The sequence below is a fragment of the Saccopteryx bilineata genome, chromosome 9, assembly GCF_036850765.1.
Source record: "Saccopteryx bilineata isolate mSacBil1 chromosome 9, mSacBil1_pri_phased_curated, whole genome shotgun sequence".
NCBI lineage: Eukaryota > Metazoa > Chordata > Mammalia > Chiroptera > Emballonuridae > Saccopteryx > Saccopteryx bilineata.
The window spans coordinates 4,427,061-4,452,775 of NC_089498.1; the positions used below are offsets into that span (position 1 = coordinate 4,427,061).

Below are 25,715 nucleotides of genomic sequence, written 5' to 3' on the forward strand. Positions count from 1 at the left end.
AGGGAGGTCGGGAGTGAGGATCTGTAATGGAGGACTGCCCCCTGCTGGCGGCCACGAGGACATGCGCCCCCAGGAAGCTGCAGTTCTCAGCTCTGGCTGCCCGCTGGGTTCACCTGATGCTGGAAGGCTAATACCACCCGAGCTGAGACCCACAGACCCACGGGTCCAGGGGAAGGGTGGGCGCATAAAGGACGAACCACGGGCATTGGGGTGAGGGCCATAATAACCGCTGATAGGCATGTGTTGGAAAATGGGAGCATTTCGGTATATAACTATACCTCAGAAAGAAATGTCTTCAAGGAAACCAGAGGCTAGCAGATGTGGTGTTGGGCAGCAGATCAATATTGCGTTTCCTTATTGTTGCCCCCCCCCAAAAGCAATAAAAAGTGGCAAATACCATTCAATTTTTTCTTACATGAGCCAAACAAATGAGTTTTCTTTTTTTCTACTGGATCTGGTATACTGAGTCCAATAAAGAATTTTAATTAAAACAGTGTCTTTCATAACTGACAAACACAAGAGAAAGGAAAGTAGGAGACCCCCAGAGTAACCCCCCAAAGGAAAGGAACCCACAATGTCCACCCTCTGAAATGACGTTAAGGGGTCAGGATTTCTGCTGCGCGAACAGGGTGTGAGCTAAACTCACTTTCAGAAGGCCCGTGCCTTGATGGTGGGCACGAGAGTGTTTGGACCGGAGAGATAAAAAAGCAGGTCCTTCTGTGTGATTAGCAGAGGCTTCCAGTATTCAGGGGGAGATCCGGCCTGCCCCTCGTTCCTCCCGAGTGTGGGTGGATGGGACAGGGGAGGGAGGAAGGAGGCCTGTCCAAGGGTCGCCCTGTTGTTTGGAGTAGAGCTTCTGAGGGCCTTCATAAAGGAGCCCGTCTTTTGTCCGGCGGTGCATGAACTGAGGCTTATTATAAAGCGCCGCGTGCACTCAGTGTGCTCTGCGCAGAAGTGAGCCAGCACGTTCCAAGAAAGCCTGTAAGCAGAGGGGCTCCCCCTCACAGCCGGGCTGCCCTGGCTGCATCCCACTCTCTGCCCTCCGCCAGGGACACCGGAGGGCCGTTCACAGCCTGGGTCCAGGGGGGGCCTCTTTTCCGCCCGCCCGGAAGAGCAGCGTCCTTGCCCTGGATCTGTGTCCACTGGGCCGCTGACGTGGCCTCCTGGGATCTCAGTTTGCCAACAGCGGGTGATCTTTGGAGGTGCTCCTAATTTCAGAGAAGACACACGCTTGGGTATTTAAAGAAGCCAAGCGGTGTTTTACAAAACAGAAAGGCTGACCCAGGAGGGTGGAGGAAGGTCAGCTGCCGGGATTCAGCGGCCTCTCATCCAGAAAGGAAGGCCCGCCCCCTGCAGGTGGCCTCGGGGAGGTGCAAGCCAGGGAAGCAGGTGTTCTCAACCCTGGCTTCACACTGAGCTCACCTGGGTGCTTGAAAAATATGGACTTCTGAGCATTCTGCCCAAAGATTCCTGGGTGGGGGGGAGGGGAGAGGGAGGGGGAAGGGAGGCGTTGGGTGTAGGTGTATTTTGTAAAAGCTCCCAGAAGAATCTAAGGTGCATCCAGGATTGGAAACCGCTGATGTAGGCCCAGATTAGTGGCCGAAATGGTTATTCAAGGAGGTAACGATGGTGGCACACACCACCAAGCTCAGGGTCTTGGGATCAGCAAAAGGCAGAGACTCCTTACAAAGGGTGGGGCTGCCTGACCAGGCGGTGGCGCAGTGGATACAACGTCGGACTGGGATGCGGAAGTACCCAGGTTCGAGTCTCCGAGGTCGCGCGCGGGCTCATCTGGCTTGAGCTAAGAGCTCGCCAGCTTGGACCCAAGGTCGCTGGCTCCAGCAAGGGGTTACTCGGTCTGCTGAAGGCCCACGGTCAAGGCACATGTGAGAAAGCAATCAATGAACAACTAAGAAGTTGCAATGCGCAACGAGAAACTGATGATTGATGCTTCTCATCTCTCTCTGTTCCTGTCTGTCTGTCCCTGTCTATCTCTGCCTCTGTAAAAAAAAAAAAAAAAAAATTAAAAAAAAAAAAAAGGGTGGGGCTTCGGTGGGAGAGAGAAATCTGCATTAGAACAGATGTTCCGTCTGTGATGTTCCGACTGCTCTTTGCCTGCAGAAACCACACGGAGCAAGACAGACATCGCTGTCAGGTTTCAGATAAAGTCCAGTGTGCCGGTCCCTCCTGAGCCAATGAGATTGTGGTGGGAAAGGCCACGTGCCAATAAAGTCAGTCCTTGGGAATCAGAAGCAGAACCTGGTGAACTCTACAAGGAGGTCAGTGGGTGTGAGGGCGGCCAGGGAAACCACTAACAGTTGCCAGCCCTGGCTAGGGCTGTTCAGTGCAGATGCTGGGGCCAGTACAACCCCACCCCACCCCTGTCCCCATGTGACTTCACAGCGCCCCTGGAGCAAAGCAAGACGACGCAGGGAGCAGGATGGGGAAGGAAAGAAACCCAACCAGGTCAGGTGCAGGGCAGGTGAAACCCAGGTGCATCCTGGTCCTGGGTGGGGCTTGGACACAAGCCACACCTTGCAGTTTCTCCAGCCTTGGAACTGAGAGGCACTGGCTGACGGTCACCCGGTCACCCGAGGCACTTTGTTCCAGAGGGATGCCGCTCTGGGCGCGAGGAGCGTCCCCTGAAGGTCACAGGTAAGAGCTGGTAGCCCCCTCCCCAGCTGCAGAAGCAGGGAGGTGGGGGCACACGGGGCGGGAGCTTCTGGGCAGGGCACTGACAGTGTTTGCTAACTAACGCGCACGGTCTCCCCAATCCGGAGCGGGCATTTCCCTCCTCGGGTACAGCAGCTTCCCTCTCTCAGTGCCCTCCTCTTCCGTACCTGTTCCCCTTGCTTTCTGTTTCCTCACTGCCAGAGTGGAAACCTAGATCGTCAGTGTGAGGGGGAGACTCAGGGAAGTGCGATGAGGCGTCCTCGGCTTTGACCTGTGCCCCCGGTGAGGATGCTAGTGGCACCGAGAGACAGGATTCCCAGCCCCCGGGCCCTGGCCCTTGGAAACGGTCCCTCACAAAACAGGTGGTCCAGGTCAGACTCAGTTGCTCAGCAACGCCAGGGCGATAGGAAAGAAATAGGTATTTGGTCTTTGTCCCCGATTTCTGGCACAGAGCTCCGAAGAAAACTCGAGTCGTTTCCTAAGTGAAGAGGTGTGTCTTGTTCTGTTAATGAGGTGATTTTTGGAAGCGCCTGAGGAGAGGGGCCGGTTGCCAGGAGAACCAATGATGTGATTGGAGGGTTGGAACTGTCAGTCCCACCCCCAACCTCCTGGGAAGGGCGAGGGGCTGGGTGGAGATTGAGCTCAGTCTCCCGTGGCCAATCCTTTCATTGGTCGTGACTGTGCGATGGAGCGTCCACAACACCCCAAGGAAAGGGGCTCGGGGGAGGGGGGAGCCCTCGGGCTGGTGCCCGCGTGGAGATCCAGGGAGCTGGCGTGCCCGGAGAGAGCGTGGCAGCTCCCCGCCCCTCCCCACCCCCTGTCCTGTGCGTCTCTCCCGTCTGACTGTTCCTCAGGAGGAGGCTGTGGGAACCTCCAGTCTACAGCTAGTGGTCAGCTGCCCGCCGGCCGCCTGTCTCCCGATGGGCATCTGAAAGGGGGCGGGGCGCGTTCTCGCAGAACTAGGGCGCCCACCCTGCGGGGTCTGACGCCGTCTCCAGGCGGAGAGGGTCGGAATTGCTGTCGGGGAATCCCTTGTCGGTGCGGGGACCCACAGACACGCTGGAACTGGGGCGGGGTGGGGGCAGGAAGGGGGAGGGCCCCTCTCCATCCGCTTGGCCGCTGACATCCCTGTCCTCACGGAGTAATATCCCGGTCCCGGCAGAGAGGGGCGGCTTCCCCTTGGGCCTCGTTCTCCAGTCCGGAGGGAAACACCTCCCAGGTCCCGGCACAGACGCCTCTTCCTGGGCGGAGGGTGGGCCGGGATGGCAGCTCTCTCCTATTTCTTAGCTTGAAAGAAAACTCCGAAAACGAACGTTGGGCACTTTGGCTGCAGCCTGCCGGTCCCTAGGGGGGGTGGGGTTCTGGCTGCTCTCTGGGGCCCCTTCAGGCCCGTCCTCTGCCCTGCTCCCCACCTAGCCCGCGCCCTGGGGCTCTGGTTGGATTCAGCCAAGGGAGGCACAGGGGCCTGAGCCGGAGCCCGGAGGAGTCGGGCGTTTTTCCCCTGCTTCACTCCCACCCCCTTCCCTGGGCACAGTTTGGCAGGGGCTGCCTTTCCCTGGGAGGCCAGAAGGCACCGCCTTGTGTGAGCTCCTGAGACAGGGTTTTACCTTCCGGACTTACACTCAGTGCACTTGGAACGGACCCCCCCCCCCCTCCACACACACACAGACACACCCCACTTCTTATTTTTAAAGTTTTCATCTCTGCCCCAAAAGTTACAACAACAACTTAATAAACACCCACACCCTTCAGCTAGATTCCCCAGTGGCTAGTATTTTGTCACATTTGGTTTATATCTCCCAATACATACGTATAAATGTAAATAGAGGAAGTCTTGCAGGCGGATAAACCGCTGAGCTCTACGTACAGTTTGGGTTTTCGCAGAACCAGTTGAATGCTTTCGATGTCGAGAAGGTTCACTCCTACTAAGCATCTCAGCATGCATCTCCTAAGGGTGAAGACATTCTCCTATATAACACCCCAGAATTCATATTTATTCAATAATATCACCCAACTAAGACTTTTTTTTTTTTTTTTTGCTTAGGGGAAAAAAATAAAACTCTCTCAATATATCCTTGACACCTGATAGCGCTTTACAGCCGCCAATGCCCGTTCAGCAATGTTGATTCATTTCCTGTTCACAGCTGCCTTCTGCAGCTGCTGCTGTCCCCCACCCCTCAGAGATGAGGGAGATAAGGCTCAGAGAGGGCAGCGACCCACTCAGAGTCACACAGCGCAGGAAAAGCTTGTCAAAGGCATGCCTCCCAGCTCCAAATTCTACACGCTTCCCCATGACATCACTGCCCACATTGGACAGAATGTTAGGGGTTATTTTTAGAATGTATACCCACCCCCAAAAACACTTCCCTTTATTATCTCCCCTCCACCCTTCCCATCGGCCAAAAATAATGAATGAGGACCCCTTTCTCTATCTCAAACAGTGATGCGACCGACCGTGCCGGGGCCCACCTTGGAGTGGGAAATGCCGGGCCACACGTGTGGACACCGCAGTTAATTTAAGCTGGCGTGATTGATTACACGGTATTTCCTAACCGCATTAAGCTCCACTCCCCCCTTCCTTCCCTGGGTACCGGGTGAGGAATGCTTCCCTCGGCTAGCCCTTAGACTTGTCCTTCTTCGTGGGAGAGCCTGGTGTATGGGCTCAGAGTGTCCTTGAAGCCCAGCCAGGGCCCCCCCTCGGATGCTGGGCTGTCAGCTCTGCTGCTCCCCTTCTCTCCTTTGCCACTGTCTCCTGCACCCCTCAAAGCCGCCGTAGCAACCCCCACTCGTCCCGGACGGCCACGGCCCTCCATGCCCGTCTCCCCCTCCTCTCTGCAGCCCAGCCTCCTCAGGGACGTCCCTGCCCTTGGAACAAAGTCCCGGGTCAGTGCTGTGACCAGTGTGGCCCCGCTGACCGCACTGCCGCCCCTTGTGCCATGCCCCCCGCTGCCCCCCATGTCCCTGCAGTGCCAGCCTCGTTCTCCTCACGCAGGCTGCAGTCCCTCCCGGGTCCCCTGCCCCCAGCTGCCTTCCTCCGCCTGCAATGCCTCCACCTCTACGCCCACTCCCAGGTCACAGCCTTCTTCTTCTTCAGACTCGACTTGAGGACCTGCCTTGAGCCCTGGCTGGGTCCCTGTAAATGCTGACTTCTCTGTTGGTCACGTGAGAGCACAGTCACTGGTTAACTTCCCCCTTTTCATGGCCTGCCCAGGGCACTGACATGGACAGGGACATGGCCATTCCTACTCCCCTCCTGCTGTCCCCCACCGCTGACCCCCCACCCACACCACGGTGCCTGGCACAGGACAGACGCTCAGTAAACAGCTGTGGACTGAAGGGTACATGTCAAGTCAGAGTTCCCGAACGTAGACTGGAGGCAAGGCTTCAGGCGCACGTGTGGGATTAGGGGAATGCCTCCCAGGAGGATTAGGGGGTGGGAGTGGTGAAGGAAGTGGGGGGCAGGCGCTGGAGCAGGGCTGAACAGAGCCCCTGAGGGCAGCTTCCCCCTGCCCCCCAGGGAGCTGTGGACTGGACTTTTCCTGCCCAAGGCAAGGGAGCCTGGCTTCCCGGCTGCCAGGGAAACACCCGGGGGCCCAAGAGTGGCACCTGCTGACCGCTGGAGGCAGAGCATGGTAAAGCTGGCAGAGGGGTGCACAGAGCGCTAGAAGGTGTTACAGGGGGTCTGGGTGGGGCTCCAGCGATGCCCACCATTCAGGTGACTGAACAGCAAAGGCCAGGTAGCCTCTGGTCTGCCCACCCTGGACGGGGGGTCCTTTCCTACTGCCCACACTGGACGGCCAACAGGGGCCCCCAGCGCTCACTAAAATGCAAAGAAATCTTTGCACTTATTTCAACATTGCTGATGATTTTCATTATTCATCTTGAGGCTCTTTTTGCAAAATGCTGAAAGCCAGATCATAATTTGATGATGAAATATTGATTACACATCTCTATCTGTACACCAAGGTCTATATCATGTCGCTAGAACACCCATCCTGTAATATCTTCTGTTTTAAGTCAATATGAAGATGGATGTACCCCCCAGGCCAGTTGTGAGTACACACTTGTGTCAATACAAAGGGACGTTAACGCCAATGCCAGTCAATACCCACTTATGGGTTTGGGTGGCTTCTCCACGCAGCACCGGCTTCCAGGGCGGGGGGGGGGGAGTCTTCCAAACCCGGGCAGTGCCCAGCCAGTCGGTGTATTTCTTCATCTACATCGTGTGAGTGGGAAGTCTCAGGGGACCATGGGCTGGCAGGGGCTTCCCAGGCTCTCTCCCAAAGTGAGGAGGGAATGACAGGAAAGAGCAAACACAACCTGGACACAAATCTGGAAGAAGCTTTATTACTGCCGTTAGCCACACGCTTGTCCTCTGTCCACGCCAAAAAGGGTAAAATTCAAACAGCACAGGCAGCAGGAAGGGGCTCCGTCCTTGTTGGGTTCTCAGCATGCCACGGGAGCTGGGTCCGTCGCATCTTGACCGCATAGGGGGGCCGTGCTTGCCTGTCCCACACTCGTTGCCACGGGAAACTCTCTCCACTTAGTGCGTCTTAAAAATCTCCTTTCTCTGGTTACGGGGGGGGGGGGGCACAAAGAAAACTAGATAGAAGGTGACAGAGGACAATCTGACTTTGGGTGATGGGTATGCAACATAATTGAATGACAAGATAACCTGGACATGTTATCTTTGAATACATGTATCCTGATTTATTGATGTTGCCCCATTAAAAAAATAAAATGATTAAAAATAATAATAATAATAAAGATTCAAAAAACAAAATCTCCTTTCTCATGTGCCTTCCCCACTGAAGAGTCAGGTCCGGAGGGGCGGGGTTTTTGTTTGTTTTGCTCACTGATGTTGAATTCCTCTCTGTTTCACTTACCCATCCCAAACACGGAGCAGCTACTCTGTGACAGGCCTCCGCTGGGTTCTCGGGACACGTCGGCCAGCAAAACCGGCACTCTCCTGGGCTGTAGGGCAGCGGAAGTAATAAATAAGTGCCGGAGAGAGTAAAGCAGAAGGTAGTCCTTGCCGTCGGTGGGGGCGTGAGCTCAGTGAGAGGGACCGGGGGTGCTGGGCGGGTGCTGCCTTGCTGAGAAGGTAAACCTGAGTAGAACCTTGTAGGATGTCAGGGAGTGAGAAGGCGGTGCTGGAGAAGAGAGAGGAGGGATTTCCAGGCTCTTGAAATAGTGCAAATATCCTACGGCGGGAGTGCGGGAGTGTGCCAGTTTGTTTAAGGAACAGGAAAAAGCAAGTGGCTGGAATAGAGTGAGTAGAATGTTTGGACAATCACATTAATGGATGATTCCGAGGCATCCGGGGACCGCCTGCCCCCAACAGCTGCCCCATGGGGAGAGTCCATGTGAAGAATAAACTAAGCAGAGACAGACCTAGGGCCCCCTGGATCCAGCCATACCTGAAGCAGCTTCCACCCCACATCTTTTCCATGCTTGAGCCAGTATGTTTCCTTTGGAAAATTACTTGTAACCAAAAGTGTCCTGGAGCAAGACCCTGAAATTCGCGTGCCAGGGTCACCTGAAGTGCTCTGCCCACAGGGAGTCCCAGGGACACCCGCTTGCTGGCCCCAGGGCTCTGGGAAACCCTGCCAGTGGGGGGGGGGGGGGGTGGAACGAAGCTCGGAACTCACCTGTGCCGTGGAGGCCCGGACAGCTGACAGGCGAAAAGGAACCTGTCAGATTTGCAATTCTCAGCTGTCAGAGGATGTCAAGCGCCCCTCTGACACTCGGCATCTCGGGCAGATTCTCCTGTTTCTTATCAACATGTCCGCGAGGGGCGGCCTCTGCGCTCTCGGGTGGCGGACCCCACAGCCGAGAAGGAGAGCTCCAGCCGGCAGTCTTCCCTGGGAGTCCCACGCCGGGGACCGCAGGGACCCGCTTCTTCAGTCACCAGTGCTGTCGACAACATTTTCAGAGGGCCCTGAGTGCTCCAGCAGGCGCTCCGAGCCGTGTTTCTACAGACGCGGGGGCGTCAGGGAAACTGACCGTGTGGTCGGTCGCAGAGATAGTCGCTGCGTGGGCGAGGGGCCCTTTCATTTGGTGTATTCGCTCCATCTTCATTCACATGCATTTTGTGCAAAAGGCAAGACACCGGGTGCTGGGGAAGGACGTCTGACCCTCCCCATTGTCCGCTCGCTGAGCTCTGGAAGGTGCTTCCCGTGCGACCCACACTCTTTTAGGCGTGAGGACACAGCCACCGGCATGATGGGCAAGATCCCGGCTCCTGTGGAGCTTATATGTCTTAGCGGAGGATGAGGATAATCCAATGAAACCAATAACAGCAACAACAAAGGGTGACTTCTGAAGTTGACCAGAGCAGCAAGGAGAATATGTCAGGAAACACACTCCCACGGGGAGTCGCTGGGGCGTGGGGAGCTGGAGGCAGAGGCCAGGGGAGGCTGAGCTGAGCCCCAAACCACGGGAAGCAGCCAGTCCACGGTAATGGAGGGACCTGTGCTCCAGGCGGAGGGGATCGTGGGTGCGGAGGGCCTAGGCAGGAGCCGGCTTTGCACACCCGAGGGCCACAGTCAGGTCAGGGCTGTGTGGCCGGCGCCTCGTCAGTGGTGGGAGAGAGGGGAGGGATTTACTCCAAGCGCCGGCCGTTTGGTTTCGGGGTAAGTCGAGACAGGCTCCCTCGACATGGTCACCTCAGATCATCTGGGTAGAGGAAAGAAATGTGCCCAGAAAAATGAAGGGGAGGGTTCTACAATTCCTTAAGGTGCGAGCAGGGACCCCCCTTGTTTATTTAGAAAAAGAAGAAAGTCTACAAATAAAAATAATAAATGAACAGAGCCCAAGACAGGAAATAGAGGGGCAGCCACCGAGGAGGCAGCAGCACAGGGCACAGTGAACAGCACACCCTGGCGGTGGTTGGGGGGAGCTCATCCCAGGCGGAAGGACTTGCTGGGCGGGGCCTGGAGGAGGCAGCAGCACAGGGCACAGTGAACAGCACACCCTGGCGGTGGTTGGGGGGAGCTCATCCCAGGCGGAAGGACTTGCTGGGCGGGGCCTGGAGGAGGCAGCAGCACAGGGCACAGTGAACAGCACCCTCTGGCGGTGGTTGGGGGGAGCTCATCCCAGGCGGAAGGACTTGCTGGGCGGGGCCTGGAGGAGGCAGCAGCACAGGGCACAGTGAACAGCACACCCTGGGTGGTTGGGGGGAGCTCATCCCAGGCGGAAGGACTTGCTGGGCGGGGCCTGGAGGAGGCAGCAGCACAGGACACACAGTAAACAGCACACCCTGGCGGTGGTTGGGGGGAGCTCATCCCAGGCGGAAGGACTTGCTGGGCGGGGCCTGGAGGAGGCAGCAGCACAGGGCACAGTGAACAGCACACCCTGGCGGTGGTTGGGGGGAGCTCATCCCAGGCGGAAGGACTTGCTGGGCGGGGCCTGGAGGAGGCAGCAGCACAGGGCACAGTGAACAGCACACCCTGGTGGTGGTTGGGGGGAGCTCATCCCAGGCGGAAGGACTTGCTGGGCGGGGCCTGGAGGAGGCAGCAGCACAGGACACAGTGAACAGCACACCCTGGCGGTGGTTGGGGGGAGCTCATCCCAGGCGGAAGGACTTGCTGGGCGGGGCCTGGAGGAGGCAGCAGCACGGGGACCCACAGTGAACAGCACACCCTGGCGGTGGTTGGGGGGAGCTCATCCCAGGCGGAAGGACTTGCTGGGCGGGGCCTGGAGGAGGCAGCAGCACAGGGCACAGTGAACAGCACACCCTGGCGGTGGTTGGGGGGAGCTCATCCCAGGCGGAAGGACTTGCTGGGCGGGGCCTGGAGGAGGCAGCAGCACAGGACACAGTGAACAGCACCCTCTGGCGGTGGTTGGGGGGAGCTCATCCCAGGCGGAAGGACTTGCTGGGCGGGGCCTGGAGGAGGCAGCAGCACAGGGCACAGTGAACAGCACACCCTGGCGGTGGTTGGGGGAGTTCATCCCAGGCAGAGCTCATCCCAGGCGGGAGGACTTGATGGGCAGGGCCTGGAGGAGGCGGCAGCACAGGACACAGAGTGAACAGCACACCCTGGCCGTGGTTGGGGGGAGCTCATCCGAGGTGGAAGGACTTGCTGGGCGGGGACAGGCTCGGCCGGATGCGGGGACTACGCGCCCTAAAGGCGGAGGAGATGTGCCTGCTCTGGAGGCAGCAGCATGGGATGGGGGGGGGGGGCGCAGCACGTAGTCTGGAAGACCAGGATGGGGGGGCAAGGAGGGTAGAGAGTGGGGCGTTGGGAGCAGATTTAAAATTAAATGGCTGCCGTGAGCCTCACGTGGCCCCATCAGTTTGTGACTTCCCAGGGGACTGGGAGGGGTGGACCTTAGGGTTCTCTGCTTAGCATCTGGGCTGTGGCGGCCACGGGGCTGCAGGCAGGGTGAGGTCCCAGGCTTACGGACAGTAGCTGCTGTGGCTGTGGCAGTTGGGAAAACGTGAAAGCAGCTCGTTTCTCTGCAGCCACTACAGAGGCGCGCAGGGAGAACTGGGAAGGTCAGACGTGCCTTTCACCCACTCGGCTTATGAACCAGGGAGAGGCTGAGCCCCGGGGTCCCGTGCAGAAACGGAAACCGGCAAAGCTTGGGTCAGGCGTGGCCCACCCTGGGGGGACGGCCCAGCCTGCTCCAGCTCCCTGCGCTCTCTGTCTGAACGGAGTGGGCTAGAGGAGCTGTACCTCCAGAGTTCAAGGGCAAGGCACATGAGAGAGGCCGTGCAGGGCTGCAGTCAAGAGAAGGGGCTCCGGACTCCTACAGACCCGGCCTGGCTACCATCCCAACCCGGGGGGGGGGGGGGCGCTGGCGTCGCTGAGGCCGAAACCAGTAAGGTTGCAAACGGAGGCCCGCAGCACGAGGAAGGGGCTGGCTGTCCCCTGTGCCAGTGCTAGAGGCCAGCCCAAGGTGTCCACCACACCCAGAACAGACCCAGCCTCTCACTGGGCCCCACAGCAGGTGGGGGGTGCAGCATCTATCTCTCAGGGGGTCCCCTGCTAGCAGGCACAAGTCCGGGGCAGAGCCCAAAGGTCCAGGGTCAGGGACGGTTCCAGCATGATCTGAGTCCATTTCTGAGAGGATCTGAATGAAATTTCATCGGCCATGGTTGGCTGAAGACAATGTGGTTAAAATCATCCTACGAGCTCCCTGACTCCAGCTGTATGCCCACCAAGCATCCTTCTGACCTAAACTAGATTCCCATGTCGTGTGCAACAGGGAGAGAGCCTGTTCACGGAAGGGGAGGGGCAAACTGACTATTTCCCTTGTCAGGTGTGTGCTTCATTAAGCAGCCAACTCCCCAGTTACTGCACACATGCACCCACGCACACGTGCACGCACACGTCCTGCCCCTTGCTGAGGGCGTGCTGGGGATCACACATTCTATCTCCCAGACGTGGGTGGAGCCAGCCCCCAGGGGATCCTCTGGGGTTCCAGTCCCCAAAGTAAAAGCTTTGGCACAGTCATCCTGTCTCCTTGCCCCCCCCCAGGGCCCACTCTGCCTGCCGCTCTTGGTACATCTGAATCCGCTCAGAGCTGGAAGCTTCCAGAGAGCCCATCGGCGGCAATGACTCCTGCTCTGAGGTCCGCAGAGGCAGCACTGGGTCTTGTGAATTCTTGGCAAAAACTCAGAAAACCTAAGGGAGGTTTATATGAGGCCTCAATATAAACAATATAGCAATATAAACAATAATGAGGCCTCACAGTCCAACCAAAGCATCGGCCGCCTCATCAAACTGGGGAGCTTAAGACTGTTTTTATTGTGCACTCCCTTCTAAGTGTCTTTGATTAATAAAATTGAGGAAATTAATTTGTTATTCCTTGATAAGTGCAGCATGTTTAGTGGACGAGATCCTTACAAAGATGGGGACCAGTGAGGATGAGGACGCTGAGAGGTGTCCGTGTTGGAAACCAGTGAGTGGCCACCCCCTACCCACCATTTATAAGGGAAGAAACGAGGGGGACCAGGAAATGTACTTGTCCTCAAGCGTCAAAGTTCCCTGGGACCCAGAATATCCTGTGACCCCTGCAGCCCAGCGCAGCCGGGTCTGTTTGCTTTTCTCTCTCTCTCTCTCTCTCTCTCTCTCTCTCTCTCTCTTAATTCAAATCTCAGTGCCCGATAATTCTGGCCCTCGAAGTCAGTATGATGCATGAGTAGGAAATTGTCAACGCTTCACCTGTTACTCTTGGGAGGGACAGGAAAGAGCAGGTTCAATCTTTCTCTCAGTGGGGGAGGGGTGTAAAAACACACCTGCTACCCCAGCCGTTTCTCCATGTGGTTCAGTCCTCACAGCAGTCTCATGGGGAAAGTATCCTTGCGCCATTTTAAAGAGAACATTAATATTTGGAGAGGTTAAAAAAAAAAAACTTTCCCAGGCAACATATATTGGCTAGAAGGAAAATTCTGCTGTCTAATGTTTCAAGTCCCGCCTCCCCCCACCCCACTGGGTTCAGCACCACGGACAGAGGCGAAGTCCCCAGAGGCTTCCCAGAGCCAGGGATGGGGACAGCGAGGCTGGAGAGGGTGCTGCGTCCCAGGGAGGAGCTCTAGCAACAGAAATGCCTGAGCCAACAGGAAGGGGGTCACAGAAGGACACCTCATTATCATCTCTTCACATCCAGATCGAAGAGTTCTTTTCAGAACCTTTTTCTACCCTCCTGCCGTCGACTTCAGCGCCAGGACAAGCAATGCCGTCTGTAAAATGCCGTTCCCAAGCTGCCACCCGGAGTTTGTGCAATGCACGGATGAATCTCTGGGTGGAAAAGTGATCTGAAACGGCTGAGAATCCAGTGTGGACTGTAACAGGTCAGCCCTCCACCCCCAGTCCTAGCGGTTTGGCACGGTAGACGTTTGCTTCTCGCTTGTGCCAAGGCCCAGACAGGGATGCCTGAGGATCGCGGAGCTCGCCTCCAAGAGGCCTTTCCTCCTCGTGGCTCTGCCACCTCTCAGCCTGCTCCTGGGGTGCCTGTGCTTGTCCGCATCGAGCTGGAAGAGGAGGGGCCATGAAGAAGACCCGGGGAGGGTTTTCTCGGCTGAGTCTGGAAGGGGCACACTTCTTTCCTGTGCAGCCAGCTTGTGGCCACTGCAAAAAGGGTTTGATGTCAAGGACAAAATGCCCACCCATTAGAAGACTGTGTGTCTTAGGGGGGCCCAGAGCTTTGCCCTCTGCCCTGGCAGCTCGTCTTGCCTTGACCATCTCCCACCTGCTCTCAACAGCCCCTCCACTCGCCCCTCCTCTGGCGGCTTCATTGGTGCTCCAGATAACCCCAAACGATGCTGACTCCCTTCCCTGCCCTCGTGTGGCAGCTGGGGTGGTGGACAGGGGACCGTGGCCTCTGAGGCCGGCCTCTGTCCCCTGCCTTGGCACCTACCTCAGGACACGTGCTCCCTAGTGGCCCGCCACCTGGGGCCAACAAGCTACATGGAAATGGATGCAGATGGCCCACTGTTTCTGACACCTGGACTGTCCTTAAGGTCACCCCGTGTGCTGTGTCACCAGGAGTGAACAAATGCACGCTGTGTCTGTTCTACCAGAGCCTGTTTCTATCTGCGTCTGTCATCGCTGATTGCATTTGAATGGGCTTAGTCTCTATTTTAAATAAAAGATTTATGCCTTAGCTGTCAGAGCCTGCCTTTATTTGAAAATTTAATCTTGTTTCTAGGAGTCTAGATTAACTTATTAGATTTGGGTGTCCCTCGTGTGTCTCCTAGGGAAAAGGAGGTATTCTCCTCTCCGCCCTGCACGCCGCACAGTGGAAGCCAAGAGCCAGGCAGGACTCGCTGTCTGGCAAACCCAGGCAGGACAGAGGCCACCATCTGGGGCAGCTTTGTTTGGTGACCTTGTGTCCAGGGGTGTTTTTCTGGGTTTCCAGGTCTCTGGGCCAGCTGCCAGGCCATTAGTCCTACAAGGCCTCTCCACCAAACATGCCCTTCCTCAGGAGTTTTGTGGTGGCTCCAGAAGGACCCCCAGAGGGAGACTGACCCACGTCCCTGGGCTGTGCAGGAGTGCTCAGTTTCCTTCATGTCTGTATTGTAGCTCCCAGCCCTCTCAGCGTGCTTGCCCACTGCTCAGACCACACGGTCAGGAGACCTGGGTTCGAGTCCCAGCTGTGTGTCCTTGAGCAGCTTACTTGACTTCTCCGACTCTCAGTCTCCTCCTCGGAAAGGTGTTGGCAATATTATTGCCCATCTCAGAGGACTGTGTCACCGACAGAAAATCAGAGGAACTCAGAGCCGCTGTCTGCAAGCCTGTTGCTACTTTATGGGAGTGGAGTGTTGGGGGCTCCACTGCCCCCTTTAGGGTGAGGAGGTAGCAGCTCAGGGAGAAGTGGCCTGCTCAGGATCTCTATAAAGTGCACGGCAAAGCTGGCTCAGACCCAGGGATCCTGGACGCCCAGCCACAGTGCCTCAGGCCTGGCCCTCCTGGACGCCCTGCCACAGTGCCTCAGGCCTGGCCCTCCCCTCCCACTCCCCATCCCTCTCTCTCCCTTTCTCTCTCTCTTCTTTTCCCCTTTCTCTATTTTCCCTCTCTCTCTCTCTAATGGACTGATTTGTGCCCCCTAAAATTCATATGTTGAAACCCTAATCCCCAGTGTGATTGTATCGGAAGACATGGCCTTCAGGAGGTAATTAGGGTTAAATGAGGTCATAAAGGGACAAAGGGGGCCCAAATCCCGTTGTCTCTGTCTCTCCCCGCGTGTGTGCACCAGGGAGAGACCACGTGGGCACCCCTGGGCCACGGCCTGCAAGCCCAGAAAAGACGGCTCAGGATAAAGCCTACTTGTCGGCACCTGGACCTTGGACTTCCAGCCTCCAGAACGGTGAGAAAGGACTTTCTGTTGTTCTAGCCGCCCCGTCTGTGGTCTCTTGTATGGCAGCCCATACAGGCCGGGGTGCTCTTCCTTGTGTCTGTGCCTCTTTCTGTCTCTACTTTCTGTATCTCCTTCCCGCTCCTCCACGCTCCCTCCCTCCCCAGCTGTCCCTGACTTTCCCGTAGCACTGCCGCCACCTGCTGGTCAGTCTCAGGATAGCAGGCAAGACACAGGCCCCAGAGAGGCTCCACCTCCTGCGGAATTGCCCAAGCCAGGACCACCTGCTCCTTAGCTGTCACTGCCCCTGTCCCACCCCCACACACTCCCCAGCCAGGCGCCTCTCAACACTCCTTCACTTGCCCTTCCTCATACCAAATGACCTGGTTATAAGCTCCTTAAAGTCAGGGCCACTACGTACCTGTTTATCAGCCGTCATTCTCACCAGCGCCCTCATCTCCGGGCACATGGTGGGCGATCACTATGTGCCCCTTGAATGACTAAGGGAAGACACTCCCTTTGGGGGAGTTAATGGGTTCTCACCCATCTTTGGGGGCTCAGATCTCAGGACCTGGAATCCCCCACACACACCCCTGCCCCATCAGATGCCACGCCCTCTGGCTAGCTCACACGCCTGATGGGCTCCCAGACTCGCCCCTGCACACAGCTCCAGGTGCCTGCGGCTAGACTGAGAGGTAACAGATCGGAGGCACCGGCCTCTCCCCCTAGAACGTGGGCACTCAGCCATCGTGCCCGGATATGAAGAGGGGAGCGTCATCCCAGGACTCTGCTGTCCCTGGGGCTCATGTGCCATCAGGCCAGCGGTCCCCAAATGTCCCACCCATCCTTTGCTTTCCTGCCGGCGTCTGCTCCCTCCACCTTTGCACGTTTCTTTCTGGAAGCTTCCAATGGGAGGGACAGCTGGGGGTCTAGCCTACCAAACACCGGGGCGTGGGGGCGGGGGGCCTCCTGCTGGCGCCAGCCCCTGAAGGCAGACATTTGGAGCTTCTGCGCTGACTCCAGCAGGGAAGTCCCCGCAATGCTGCCCGCTGCCACCATGCTGTGATTAGTTAATCACTGAGTGCACGGAGCTGTTAATTAACTGCTAGCCCTGCGCGGCAGCTGTTCCGCTATGACGTGAGCCCTGGCTCCCCGCGTCGGGCGGATGGATCACGCGCTGGGATCACGCACTTCGGGCTCTCGCTGTTGAGGCTGCGGGAGCCCCGATGGAGGCCACCAGCCATCCGTCCCTTCGTTCGATCGGGAGCCATCGGGCCGTCAAGGGTGAGACGGAAGCCTGCACAGGCCCGCGAGTGTGCTGATGGGGCTGTGATGTTCTCAGTACATTAGAACTAACTCAGCTGCAGCCAGCATAGGGAATGAGGAAACCTTCAGGCATGGCTAGATCCAGGAGTACATATGGCAGGGCAAGAGCAGACAGGCCTGGACGCTCAGAGGAGGAGCCCTGTGATCACCAGGAGCTTTCAGGAGGCATAGATGTGACAGCAATGCCCTCACACCCTCACATGGGGCGTTCCCTTGCTTCTCTCTGATTTAGTATTTCCTCCCTGGTTATCTCACTTGGGTGAGAAGGGCCAGGTGCGGAATGTGGCAGCAGATGGCCCGCCCGCCTCATCTCAACGGGGAAGGTCCAACCCAGTCATACCCGATCATTTATTTATTCAACAAAGCTGAACTCGACTTCTTTAACGAAAGGCCTCAATTTCTAAAACACTCTGCAGGCTGAATAAAATACATCTGTGGGCCAAACATCCCTTGCCCCGGCTTACCACCCCTAATCAAGCCCAATTCACCGACAAGTGGAAACACAAGATTGAGAGGCAGACCGAGCCCGAGGTCGCGGGGCCACAGCCAGGGCAGCAGAGCCAGGGGGCCTCATCCAGGGCCCCCAGCCCCGCTGCTGGGCTCTCACCTCACCCCGCACGGCCCAGCCCACCAGTCCCACAGCCTGCACCCCTAGGAAGGCAGCCAGAGCCCCCCGTGCCCCCGACACCCCCACAGAGCCAGGGAAGGACGGTGCAGGACGGAGGACACTAAGGGCTCTGAATATGTACATCGCAGCCCATCCATCCACGCACATCCATCCTGCGGTCCTGCGACCTAATTGAGACATTGGCTTGGAGTGTTCTGGAAAACTAGGGCAGACTCAGCACGCGTCAGCACCGCCCGCCTCAGGCACCCTGCCGAGACTGGGGACCCGTGACTGTCCTGTGGAACGTGGGCCAGCCACAGGGAAGCAGCTCTCGCTAATAAGATTGTATATATTTTAAACGGCCCTTGAGAATTGCAGTGATACTGAGTATTAAAATATCAGAAAGGAGGACAAAAAAAAAAAGGCAGCCCGTCTCTGCGGGAATGGCGCCTCAGCACGTGGGAGGTCTGCGGAGTTCACCTCCGGTGTCTCTGGAGCCCAAGCAGGGCGGTTAGAGGCGTGTTCAGACCTTCATCCGTACTTGCGGCTTTCCCGATCAACCCTTTAGGGATGGCGGATGCTTGAGCGTGCTTCTCAGACTCCCCTCTCTGCATGGGCTGGGGGTCAGGAGAGGAGAACTGGCTTCCTGTCCTGACTGTACTTATTCCCAGCTGAGTGGAAGTGAGCAAGTCACATCCCCCTCTCTCTGCCTCAGTGACCTCCCAGCTGTGGGTCCACGGAGTCAAAGACTGCCTGGGTCTTCCCCGGGGCCTGAGCAGGGCCACGCAGTTTCCTCCCAGCTGTGGGTCCACGGAGTCAAAGACTGCCTGGGTCTTCCCCGGGGCCTGAGCAGGGCCACGCAGTTTCCTCCCAGCTGTGGGTCCACGGAGTCAAAGACTGCCCGGGCCATCCCCGGGCCTGAGCAGGGCCCTGCAGGCTCCTCCCACCTGTGGGTCCACGGAGTCTTCTCCAAGCTGTGGGTCCACAGTGTCTTCCCCCAGCTGTGGGTCCATGGAGTCTCCTCCCAGCTGTGGGTCCACGGAGTCAAAGACTGCCTGGGCCCTCCCCGGGCCTGAGCAGGGCCATGCAGGCTCCTCCGAGCTGTGGGTCCACGGAGTCTTCTCCCAGCTGTGGGTTCACGGAGTCAAAGACTGCCCAGGCCCTCCCCGGGCCTGAGCAGGGCCATACAGGCTTTGTCCAATCAGCATTTCTTTTTTTTTTTCTTTTTTTTTTTTTCTGAAGCTGGAAACAGGGAGAGACAGTCAGATAGACTCCCGCATGCGCCCGACCGGGATCCACCCGGCACGCCCACCATGGGGCTACGCTCTGCCCACCAGGGGGCGATGCTCTGCCCATCCTGGGCGTCGCCATGTTGCGACCAGAGCCACTCTAGCGCCTGAGGCAGAGGCCACAGAGCCATCCCCAGCGCCCGGGCCATCTTTGCTCCAATGGAGCCTTGGCTGCGGGAGGGGAAGAGAGAGACAGAGAGGAAAGCACGGCGGAGGGATGGAGAAGCAAATGGGCGCTTCTCCTGTGTGCCCTGGCCGGGAATCGAACCCGGGTCCTCCGCACGCTAGGCCGACGCTCTACCGCTGAGCCAACCGGCCAGGGCAGCATTTCTTTTTAAATCTGTCTCCCAACTCATTTCACATAAACATCAGGATTTCTGGCCCCTCTTAAAACCATCGGAAGATCTGGCCACCCAGAGCTGACCTTCCCACGTGGCTGCAGCCGGTTCAGGCTGAGGCCAGCTGCTGCAGCCCACCCCCCCACCCCCCGCACGGCCTGTACTCAGCACCCCTCCTTCCTGGGTCCTGTGCCTCCCACTTGAACTTGAGACTCCTGATTTAATGCAATAGATACAAAAAAGTCTTTGGGGAAAACGTGCGGATTCCAGGCCTCGTTGTTGGGAATGGGATTTCTGGGTCCCCGCTCTTTTGCAATGACCTTGGGCAGGTCTCTTGGGCTCCCTGGGCTTCAGTTTCCCCTCCCCCCATCTGTGGAAGGAGCGGGGGCTAGGGGCCTCCGAGAGCGTTTCCAGCCCTGACACTCGGACCTCGGTGGCTTTGTGGTCAGACAGCCTCTCGACTGCCTAGGTCCTGCCGTCACGTTTGCTAAAGAAGACAGGGGTCAGCTCTTCACAAGATGAATAGCTGACCTTCCATATTAAATGGGGGAAGGCAGAAGATCAGGAAATGACATGGACCAAGTGCTGAAAAACAGTTAACCAAGAATTCTATTTTCCGGTAAATCCTCCTTCCAAAAATAAGGTAATACATAAATAGATTTCCCAAAACACAAAGACTAAAAGAATTCATGACTAAAATCTTGCAAATATATATTGTAAAATGAATAAAGCCAGATTTAAACAAACAAACAAAAATAACAAAAACTGTAGATACGATCCCATTTATGTAAAACTCAAACAACAAAACAACTGTATCAAGCCCGAGGTTAGGATGGTGTTTACCTGTGGAGGGAGGTGGTGACCGTCTGGGGTCACGGGGAATTCGAGGATGCCGGTTACACAGAAGTCTTCATTTGTGATTCTGGCACATTTCTGTATACCGTCTCCTTCGATAAAAGTTACAAACAATACCCAGCCTGATCCATTGTGTCACTTCCTTCTCTCTGTCTGAATTCTTTCACTGTTTTCTTTTTGCTTCCCTTTCCTTCCAACCTGTGAGCTCTAAGGTCTGGCCTCTGCCCGCCTCTCCAGCATCGTTTCTCTCTAGCCGCCCTGGCCTTCTGTTGTTTTCTCAAGTGTGCATACTTCTACCCTGCCACAGGGCCTTTGCACATGCTCGTCCATTTGGTCCAGAATCCTATTGAGGCCTACTCACTCTTTAGCTCCACGCTCCAGCGTGACCCATCCAGCTCCCCCATCTAGTCTGGTTCTCCTGCCACCTGCTTGCACAGAGCTGCATTCCTTCCCTTCAGGGCACTCATTTTCCTTTGTTACTGTGGGTTCACAGAGTGACCTCACAATCGCCCTCTTGCTCTCCCACCCTTTGAGGCCAAGATCCCAGCTGCTGGCTCAACTCTGCCCATGCTGTTTACATCTAGAGGGCCACACCCCACCATCTGAGTCATCCACCCAAGCCAGCAACTGGTGACAGAAGGACCAGCCAAGTGAGAGCGTGCCACCGCCTTACCCAGGGCACCACCTAGACCCCACCATGGCAGAGAAAACGGAGGACGGGAGGGAGCTACCGATGCCCACCGAGCGGAAGTCCACGTGGAGGACGGCCGAGGAGAGGAGGCTGTCCGACCTCACGCGGGTGCTGGAATGGCTGGAGCGCAGGAAAGGGAAGAAGAAGAAAGCTCCCCAGGTGGGTGCTGTCGGGGATGCAGCGCCGGGAAGGCCTCCAGGACTGTCGTCACAGGGCAGAGACTGAACCTGAGCCCTCAAGGGTAAAGGCAGGAGGGTTTCTAAGCCCTGGGGTGAACCAGCCAAAAAGTAGTGGAGGACATTGGTGAGGAGGCTGTCCATGAGACCGGGTCGACTGTGTCCCCTGTTGTCACTTATGTAGTTGGGCTCTACCTTCCCACAGAGATGGAGGAGGAGGGGCCATCTTTCTTGATGAAGGCATTCCAAAGGCATGGCTCCCAAGTCCTCAAGAAAAGTTTTCCTGGACGGTGAAATGCAGGAGGCTAGAAGAAGATTTCTATGTCCAAGGGGCAGGGAGAGAACTTGCCAGTGTGAAGTTTTCTATGGGAACGGCTGGAGAATAGGAAGGTCGGGACCCAGAGGAAGGAAGACATCTGTCTAGCCCAGTCGGGGTGAGGGGGGCATCAAGACCGCCTTGGCCAGTGTTTGAGAGGGTCTGATGGGCAGCAGCTTCTGGGCTCTCCATGTTGGCAGGATGGGGTTCTTCCCACTGTTCCCAGACACTTCTGTCCTCATGAGGGCTCTAGGGACAAGGGGCATGCATTGTCCCCTGCCGCTGTCCCCACTGGGACTCCCACTAGCATAGCTCTTCCCTTCCACGCTGCGTCAGAACCAGTCAGCTCAGGCCACCAAACCAGAGTGCCATAGACGGCGCGGCTCACACACAACAGAAGGCGTTCCCACAGATTGCGAGCCCGGGAAGTCCCAGGTTAAGGCATCGGCAGGTTGGGGTCTCTGACAGCTCTGGTCCTGCGTCATAGACGGCCGTCTTCAGGCTGTGTCCTCAGGTGGCAGAGGACGCAGGAGGGCTCTGGGGGGTCTCTCTCATAAGAGCACTAATCCCATTCGTGGGGGCTCTGCCCTCATGATCCACTCACCCCCCCAACCCCGCCCCAAAGGTCCCACCTCTTAATACTCTCATAGTGGGAGTTAGGATCCCAACATACAACTTGGGGGCGGGGCACAGTCATTCAGACTACTTGTGTCCGCCCTTCCCTCAGTTTCCCCTTTTGCCTCAGTTCCCCCAGAGTTGACCCCCACACACTGGGCCCCTCACCTGTGAAGTCAAGCCATGTCCTTGGCAAGTGGTCCCCTCTGCAGAGGATGCCACATGCTCCTGACTCCCCGGGGCCCCAGAGAAGAATGGGTGAAAGATGGCGTCACTAATGCCGACGCTAACTTTAGTTAAAGGTCCGGTGCTTGGCCTTGCGGAGGGATCCTGTCAGCTGCTCCCAGCAAAGCTTAGGGTAGGCGTGACCCTGACTCAGTTAACTGAGGGCGGAGGCTGGACTCAGACTCCCACTGACCCAGTTTCCGTGCCCACGGGCATTGTCAGGCCAGCTCCCCGTAACCACCGGCCCGGCCCCCTGCGCTGTGCCCGGCCCACCCCGTGCGCCGCCCGGCCCCGCCCCCTGCCTTTGCGGGGAGCTCCCGGTCTGTGTCCGTGCTTCCCGGTAGTTTCCGGTCAGAGGTCGGGAGAACCAGTCCGCGGGGACCAGAGGGTTCGGGCCGACGTGCTCGCGGGTTGCTGACGGCCTGCCTCCCGCCCCGCCCTGGTTTCGGGGTGTGAGGCCTTGTGGGTGGGGCCGCTCAGGGCTCGCTTTCCTGGGGATCACAGACACCCGTCGCCTCCACGAGAAGACGTGTGGTCCCGCTCCTTCTCACTGAGCCGGCAGTCTAATGACGTTCGCACGGCTTGACCACACGCGCAGCTCTGTAATTAATTTTGGACCCAGGGAGGGAACACATGTGAATGGAAAAGACAAATGGCATCTTCAGAAATAATTTCCTTTCCCAGAAGCATTTGGATCGTGAAGGAGTCGGCTGGGAGCCTGCGGGATGCTTCCGGGGTGGCTCTCCACGACTCGCGTGGCGGGGGGCTGTCCGTGGACAACTCTCTCTTGTCCTGGTGCAGGGCTGGCCCCCATTTCTGTATGGCTTATGGCGCCACCCAGAGGGCGGTGCCCCTGGTGAGCCATTTGGCATCAAAGAAGACCCCTGAAGTCCAAAGACTTCAGGTGGGGCGGGGGGAGGGCAGGAGGGGGTTTGGGGGACAGAGAGAGAGAGTCCTGCTGGGCTTGCAGATGAGGTGACCACCATGTGGCTCCAAACGGGAGGCCGTGGCAGGGGAGTCACACCTAGAAAGGCCACTTGGGGGCTGAAGGGTATTTGTATCAGGCCAGGGAGTGAGACCCTTACACGGAGCCAGACAGCAAAGAGGGACAAGCAGATGGAGGGTGTGTCTGGGGCGGAGGAACGGGGTGGGAGGCGTGCCAGAGGGGAGCTGGAGCTCAGGGCGGAGTGGGGGACTCTCCCCAAGGAGCGTCCCCTCTGTGGGGGCCGAGAGCGGTCTCTGCCCACGGGGGTGGGGGTCACAGTTTTTTTCTCTCTGCCCTTTCAGAAAAACACCAAGCCAGTGGTAACGCTGCAAGCCAGTGGGAAGGCAGAGAAGAAAGCCAAAAGGACCCAGAAACAGGCACGAGAGAAACACACCGTGTCGTTCTCTGAGCAGGTAATAGAGCCGCTCCCAACCTGCCCCCTGCTGCACCCCCTCCCCCTCCCCTTCCCCCAGGGTCCTCGTGTGGAAGAATGGCACCCACTCCACTCCTGAACAGCCTCTGGCTACTTAGAAATAAAATAAATAACTTGAAGTTCTAAAATCCACCCTGCCTCACACGAACCCCCAAATCAAATCCCCCTCCCTGCACCCAGCCAACTGTCCAACCTCAGTGCAGGATGGACTGTCCAGCCTCTGCTGCGGCAGAAGGCCATGGCTCCCTCCACCCTACTCCCCCGGCCGGTCCCCCCAGGAGTGCCGTTAGGGAGATGAGAACCCCCAGACCGAACTGCCCATGAAGCTGCAGTTTCCACGGCTTCCCACGACTTCTCTTGGCCAGGGAGTCCCAGAGTGAGGCGTTGGTGAATAGGCACCCACGTGCCACCCACATGCCCCCCAGCCTGTCCCACGCCCTAAAGAGATGGTCTCTCCTTCGACCCCTCGGCCCGCCTTTCAGTGGTCTTGAAATCACTCACTGTGGGGGTGGAAGAGGCCAAGCCAGCGCCTGGTCCCCAGCATGTCACTCCTCCCCTGTTCCCCTCCAAGACCTCAGGGCCATCGACCTGGAGGGACATGGACCCCATCAAGTTCCGCAGGCTCTACGGCGTGGAGCCAAAGAGTAGGCACCTGAGCATGGGCCCCGGCAGCTTCGGCAAGGATGGTGGCCTCGGGAAACCCGGTAAAGGAAGCGCCTCGGCCCGGACAGACACAGGACTGTCCTCCGTAATCAGTCCGAACACTCCCACCAGTCCTAGGGCAGCGGCAACCGACGATAAATGAATCTTTTTTTTTTTTCTTTTTCTGAAGCTGGAAACGGGGAGAGACAGTCAGACAGACTCCCGCGTGCTCCCGACCAGGATCCACCCGGCACGCCCACCAGGGGGCGATGCTCTGCTCCTCCGAGGCGTCGCTCTGTTGTGACCAGAGCCACTCCAGCGCCTGGGGCAGAGGCCAAGAAGCCATCCCCAGCGCCCGGGCCATCTTTGCTCCAATGGAGCCTCGCTGTGGGAGGGGAAGAAAGAGACAGAGAGGAAGGAGAGGGGGAGGGGTGGAGAAGCAAATGGGCGCCTCTCGTGTGTGCCTTGGCTGGAAATCGAACCCGGGACTTCCGCACGCCAGGCCGACGCTCTACCACTGAGCCAACCGGCCAGGGCCCGATAAATGAATCTTAATAGAATACTATACACCAGGGTTCGGGAACCTATGGCTCGCGAGCCAGATATAACTCTTTGGATGGCTGCATCTGGCTCTCAGACAAATCTTTAATTAAAAAAAATAATACCGTTAAAAATATAAAACATTCTCATGTATTACAATCCATTCATTTCCTACCGCTCATGTTCATGGTTGCGGGTGGCTGGAGCCAATCACAGCCGTCCTCCGGGACAACACCAAATTTTTATTGGATAATGCATAACGTACATGGGTTGTTGTATGGCTCTCATGGAATTACATTTTAAAATATGTGGCGTTCATGGCTCTCTCAGCCAAAATGGTTCCCGACCCCTGCTGTACACGCATCTCTAGACAATGTACATACTTCAAAACCTAGAGGAAATGGATCATTTCCTCTATTCCTATAAATTTCAAAATTGAATAATAATAAGCAGAAAAAAAGGTGAACAAAGTAATTTCTGAAGTAAAAACAGATAGTTGACATTTCGTCACTTCAAAAGATGTCAGGACAAATGGTGTCACACCAGGTTTTGTCTTAACCCTTAAAGAGCAAATAACCCCAATGTTCCTTCAACTATTGCAGACCCTATAAAATAGAGACATTACCACATTAATAGTCATCAGGATCTTAATAGTATCTGCAAAAAGTAGACCCATCACACCATAGATAGATGAAAAAATAAAATACTTCGACTAAATATACTCAGTCTATGAAAAGATGTTAAATACACCAATATTTGAAATGAATACTACAGCTCAAACAAGGGGGATTTATTATAGCATGTTAGGTTATCGATCTCAATGTATCCAATAACAATTTATGACATCAATAAAGGGGGGAAAAAACAGGCTCATTGATGGTAGAAAGTGAATGAATTAGAATCGAGCAGTTATTAATAGTAAAAGCTCTGTGCCAAGTAGGAATGAAGCTGTTAAGTTATAGAAGACACATTCCCAAAAGAGTGGCCAATGTCATTCTAATGATGAAAGGCTAAGATCGTTTGAATTAAAGTCAGGAACAGAATAAGCCTGGCTGCGGTCATTGCTGCCACTGTTTCGGAGGGTCCCTCACAAATGCAACACATCTGAGAGAGAGTTATTTTTATAAATATTAGAAGGAAGATATCATCAGTTTCCCCTCATATGATTGCCTATCTGCAAAACTCAAGAAACTGTAGTAA

The 25,715-nt window shown here is 56.6% G+C and overlaps 1 protein-coding gene across 4 annotated transcripts in view; it reads left to right on the forward strand.

The window, feature by feature from the left end:
• Positions 1-25,715, forward strand: part of C9H16orf78 (chromosome 9 C16orf78 homolog) — a 72,971-nt gene that overhangs the window by 43,560 nt on the left and 3,696 nt on the right. Inside the window, exons 1-5 of one of the 4 annotated variants that reach the window (XM_066243023.1) lie at positions 2,594-2,655; positions 15,379-15,489; positions 20,477-20,742; positions 23,203-23,313; positions 23,905-24,037. In XM_066243023.1, the coding sequence (XP_066099120.1) occupies positions 20,590-20,742; positions 23,203-23,313; positions 23,905-24,037 (397 nt within the window). In that variant the 5' untranslated portion in view covers positions 2,594-2,655; positions 15,379-15,489; positions 20,477-20,589. Of the gene's footprint in view, positions 1-2,593; positions 2,656-15,378; positions 15,490-20,385; positions 20,743-23,202; positions 23,314-23,904; positions 24,038-25,715 lie in introns of those variants that run through there. The other 3 variants (XM_066243021.1, XM_066243022.1, XM_066243020.1) reach the window with 3 other exon arrangements.